Source organism: Entamoeba nuttalli (assembly GCF_000257125.1).
Source record: "Entamoeba nuttalli P19 unplaced genomic scaffold asmbl_2497, whole genome shotgun sequence".
NCBI lineage: Eukaryota > Evosea > Mastigamoebida > Endamoebidae > Entamoeba > Entamoeba nuttalli.
The window spans coordinates 1-4,909 of NW_008575369.1; the positions used below are offsets into that span (position 1 = coordinate 1).

The window sequence follows — 4,909 nt, forward strand, 5'->3', positions numbered from 1 at the left end:
TGGGATTAGGATTAATGTCAGCAAGAGATTTTATTGTGTTTCAATAAAATAATAAATACTCCCAAAAAAAATAAAATTATTTGTTTCTCATATAAATATTTCGATAGTAAGTCTCAGCCATTCTATGAGTTGTTGTTGGAATATGTTTAAGGAATTCATCTTTAGTTCTACATTTTGTTTCACATAAAGGACAATCATAATCTGTTAATGACTCTCCAGGTGTAACAGGTGGAACTTGTGTATAAATTCCTCCTATATTTGCAAAGAAATTTTCATAAGTTTGTGGAATCCAAGGTTTTGAAATTCCTTGATCATCAATTAATATACATTTAGAATCTTCAGTAAGAACATATTGTCCATCAATTCTTTTGCAACAAGGATGTCCTTTCATACAACAACCAATTCTTGGATCATTTTGTGTTTTTAATAATCCAAAAGTACAGGTCATTACACCAATAACATTTTTAGGTAAATTAGAACTAGGTGGTTTTACATTTTTTAAATAACAAATAACTGATTGGCATAAACCACAAACTAGTCTTTTTTCAGGATACCATCCTTTTGCTAATTGCTCTTTATATAAATATTCATCAATTTTTGTTGATGCATCTTGTGCCTCATCATCTTCACTTAACTCAAGATCTTTTTCAACACTAAGTGGTTTCATTTTGTGGAAAGGATGGTCTGCATAAAGATAAGTAAGTGTTTGGTTTCGTTCAACAAATTTAATTTCATCTTCGTCTGGTTGTATTTCCCTACCTTTCATTGGGTAGTATGTTTTCTCTAATAATTCTTTAAAAACTTGCATTACTTCACAAGGTCTTAAATATTCTCCTCTTTGAATTTCAAATGAGTCAGCAAAATTCTTAATATCATTTCGAATACGGTTAATAGCAATCAAAGTAGTTTCATCAAGATAAACTTCTACTTTAACACTTCTTCTTGAATGTGCAAATAATATTGAACGAAGTTTAGTATAATTTTTATTATAAAATGGTAATACTGGAGTAGGTGAAAAAATCATTGCTAATATTGGTAAATGTTGTTTACCAATTTTATTTGGAAAGAGTGATAATTTTCTACACATTGTCATTCCTGAATTACTTTCACCAATTAGTCCTGTTACAATACAATAATTAGGATCAACAGGATAATACTCTTCATGTCCTCCTCCAACCCTTAATTCTTGTTTCATTAATAATGGTGCTAAACAACTTCCTCCTTCTATTCGAGCAATTTGTCGTGTAAAATAATTTACTAATGAAACAGAATATGGGTGATAAGCATAACACCTAACAGTAACATCTTCTTCAATTCCATTAAGTCCTTTAACTTTTTCTTTACAATAAAATGAACACTGAGACAACCATTCTAATGCTATATAAAGATATCTCATTCTTGTTCCCCATGGATAAATCTCTTTTTTTATTTCATCCCTAAATTCATAAAATTCAACTAATCTAAATCTATCAGTTTTCTTTATATATTTAATTACTGAAACATTCCCAAATACTTTAAAAAAATATGTTCCAAGTTGTTCTAAAAATTGTTGGTTAGTAACACTATCAGGTACTCCTTTAAATGCAACAGTATACCATGGATTCATTTCTACTTCTCCAACTCGTTCATGGGAAGAGCATCCTCTATTAACTGCTTCTAATAATTTACCATCTAAACATTCTGTAGTAAAATAATTTGGATAAAATGCAGCATATAATGCAAGATGAATAGCATATTCTCCTTCTTTACTTTTAACGTCATACCTATCATATAACTTCTTATCTCGGACATCAATAAAAATTCTTCTTGTAATTTCATTAACAATATTTGTTACTTCTCTTCTATTGCTATCATCAATTAATAAAGAAGTAATAATGTCACTATATAATTTATCAATAGCCATCTTTTTCTGAAGCATTTCTGATGTTTCTCTTCTTAATGTTTGATTCATTCCAAATAATGCAGCAATTCTTGCAGTTTCAGTAAATACTCCAAAATATAATCCAAAAAATACTAATTTAGCAACTCTATAGTCTAATGGTAATTTAACTGCAAATCTTCCTAATGGTGCAATAGTAATTGCATTATCAATACGATTTTCTTTTACAACAAATCCTCCAATAATTAAATTATCTATTGATCTTTCAATATTAGAATCTGACGGTGGTTGAATGCCATAATCAAGTAGTTCTCTTCCTTCTTTCATTTCTAAAATCATTAACATTATCTTTTCTAATGGTGACCTTTGAATTTCTGGTTCTGAATATCGACCAAGTTCTCTTGCAAATGTCCTTGGATACATATGATAACATTTACCTGATGAAAGTCTTCCTGCTCTACCAACTCTTTGTGTTTCACTTGCACTAGAAATCCATGTTAATTTAAGTGCTTCAATATTCATTGCTGTATCAAATTGCATTGATTTTTCCATTCCAAAATTAATAACTACTTTAACTCCAGGAACAGTAATTGAACTTTCAGCAATATTTGAAGACAAAATAATTTTATGAGCAGTTGATTCTATAAAAATTGATCTTTGTTCTGTCATTGAAACAGTTGAATGTAATTTAATAAAGTTACAAGGAATGTCTCCTCTATAAGAACAACACTCTAACCTGCTTTTCATTTCTTCAATCTCAGCCATTCCAGGAAGAAAAACTAAAATACAAATTGGTGCAGTTTCATTTCTAATAATGTATTGAATAAGATCAACTCCTAATCCAAGAGTTCTTGAGTCAAGTTCAGGATATAATGTAGAGAAAATATTCTCTTTTTGTTGAAATGGATAAATTTCTTCAAAAGTTTTTTTAACTAATTTTAATACATCTTCAATATAAAATTCTTCTACAGGAAATCTTTTACCACCAATATGAAGTAATGGTGGTTTAGATAATCTTGTAATATCAATTCTTTCAAACTCTTTTTGTTCTTTAAAATCACACAATAAGTATTGAAGTTGCATTTGATATCCTGTTTCTGGAATTAACATAAAATGGTTTTGAATTTTTTCAACATCCATCATTGCTGACATAATAACTAGTCTCACAGTTGTTTTTGAAAGAAATTTTCTTAATAACATTAAACAAAATTCAGTATCAAGATCTCTTTCATGTGCTTCATCAATAATAATATGTGTATACATTCTTCTTCCTTCTCTTCTCATTAGTTGTTGAAGTAATACCCCTGGAGTTAAATAAATTATGTTGGTGTTACTATCTGCTTGTTTTTCCATCCCAATTTGATATCCAACAGCTGTTCCTAATGAACATCCTACTTCTTCTGAAACTCGTTCAGCAAGACTAGTAGCAGCAATTCTTCTAGGTTGGGTACATGCAATTTTAACATGTTCACCATTTGCTCTAGCGTCTTCAAAAATATATTGTGTCACTTGAGTTGATTTACCACAACCAGTATCTCCTGAAATAATAACAACTTGGTTTTGTCTGATTTTTTCAATGATTTCTTGTCTATGTTGAAAAGCAGGAAGATTCTCTCTTGAAACACGAATCTTTTGTGAGATTGGATTACTTCTTCTCATAGACATTCCTTGAATTTTTTCTTGTAACCTCATAATATCATCATTTTGAAATTGACTATCACTTTCACTCATCCCAGAATATCTACTTCTATCTCTACTTCTTGAACGACTTGATGTAGATGTCCTATTTCTTAAATTCCTATTTTGATTATACCATGAAGAAGAACTAGAGTCGAAACTCATTTGATGATAATTAAGATGAAATAAAAAAATTACAAAAATATCATTCTTCTATCTTCTTTGATTTGATGCTGTTGTAGGGTTTTATTTGTGAATTATTGCAATTACCTTGTTGTATTACATTATTTTTATGACTAAAAAAAAGAGAAAAATTAAGTAAGAAAAAGAAGTACAGCATTAAGGATTATAGAATTGAGTTAAAGCTGACATTGCTTCTTGAACATATTCAGCTTTAATAGCAAAAAATTCTAATAAATGAATTTTTCCAGTCCTGCTTAGAGTTTCTTCGGGACATTTCAATGATAATTTTTGGCATTGAGATCGAATCATATCACAATCATAACTTAAATCAAATTTATGTTGTTTTGAAGAAAAACATAACGATAATAATGCAATACAAAATGGTGTATGTGTAAGTACAACATGTGTACAACATAAATCATTTGTAAATGCCCATGCATCTAATTTTAAATTTGTTTCTATTGAAAATCCATTTGTTAATTTATTTAAATATAAATGTGGAGTTTCAATGTTTAATTCAAAATTAATACCAACAAGTACCTTACGTTCATATAATAATAATTCATTTTCTTCAATTCGTTTTATCTCTTTGAATTGATCACAACAACATTTTTTTAATTCATCAATTCCTTTTGTTCTACAATCTTCTAATTTCATTGATAAAAAGATTGATGCAGAAATTACATACAATGGATCACAACTATTCAATGAATTATAAAGAAAATAACGCATAAATATAATTTGAGACAATGCACTTATTTTACTACTTCTATTTTTCATTAATCATATTTTCTAGTTATTCCTTTTTAATGTTAATTAAACAAACAGATTTAATTCTTTACCAATTGCTCTAATTTTTTGGCAATATTCCCTTCTTTTCTTATACTCAACTTGTGGTGATCCATATTGACGCAAGAGAGTATCAAGTTGAGCTTTAGGGATGATCCACTGCATTTAATATAAACAACTAATAAATCTAAAAAAAAGAAAAGACGTAAAATAAAAAACACAAAAATAAACAAAAATAAAAAATTAATGGTATTGAAAAAACTAAAGAAAGGTAGTTAATAAGTTAGAAAAATAACCCTTCGGGTTGATCTCAATAAATCAACCCTAAAATATATTGTTGGTTGATTTGCAATGAAGGAATACTATATCACCGCCAGATGC

General features: G+C 28.5%; 2 protein-coding genes across 2 annotated transcripts; both read right to left on the reverse strand.

The window, feature by feature from the left end:
* Window positions 1–76: 76 nt before the first annotated feature.
* ENU1_028860 (helicase, putative) lies at window positions 77–3,721 on the reverse strand (the record flags this gene model as incomplete). The annotated part of the gene is made up of 1 exon (XM_008857235.1): window positions 77–3,721. The coding sequence occupies one exon, from the start codon at window positions 3,719–3,721 to the stop codon at window positions 77–79; it is 3,645 nt and encodes a 1,214-aa protein (XP_008855457.1).
* Window positions 3,722–3,895: 174 nt separating this feature from the next.
* On the reverse strand, window positions 3,896–4,693 carry ENU1_028870 (hypothetical protein; the record flags this gene model as incomplete). The annotated part of the gene is made up of 2 exons (XM_008857236.1): window positions 3,896–4,508; window positions 4,566–4,693. The coding sequence occupies 2 exons, from the start codon at window positions 4,691–4,693 to the stop codon at window positions 3,896–3,898; spliced, it is 741 nt and encodes a 246-aa protein (XP_008855458.1).
* Between the last annotated feature and the right edge of the window lie 216 nt (window positions 4,694–4,909).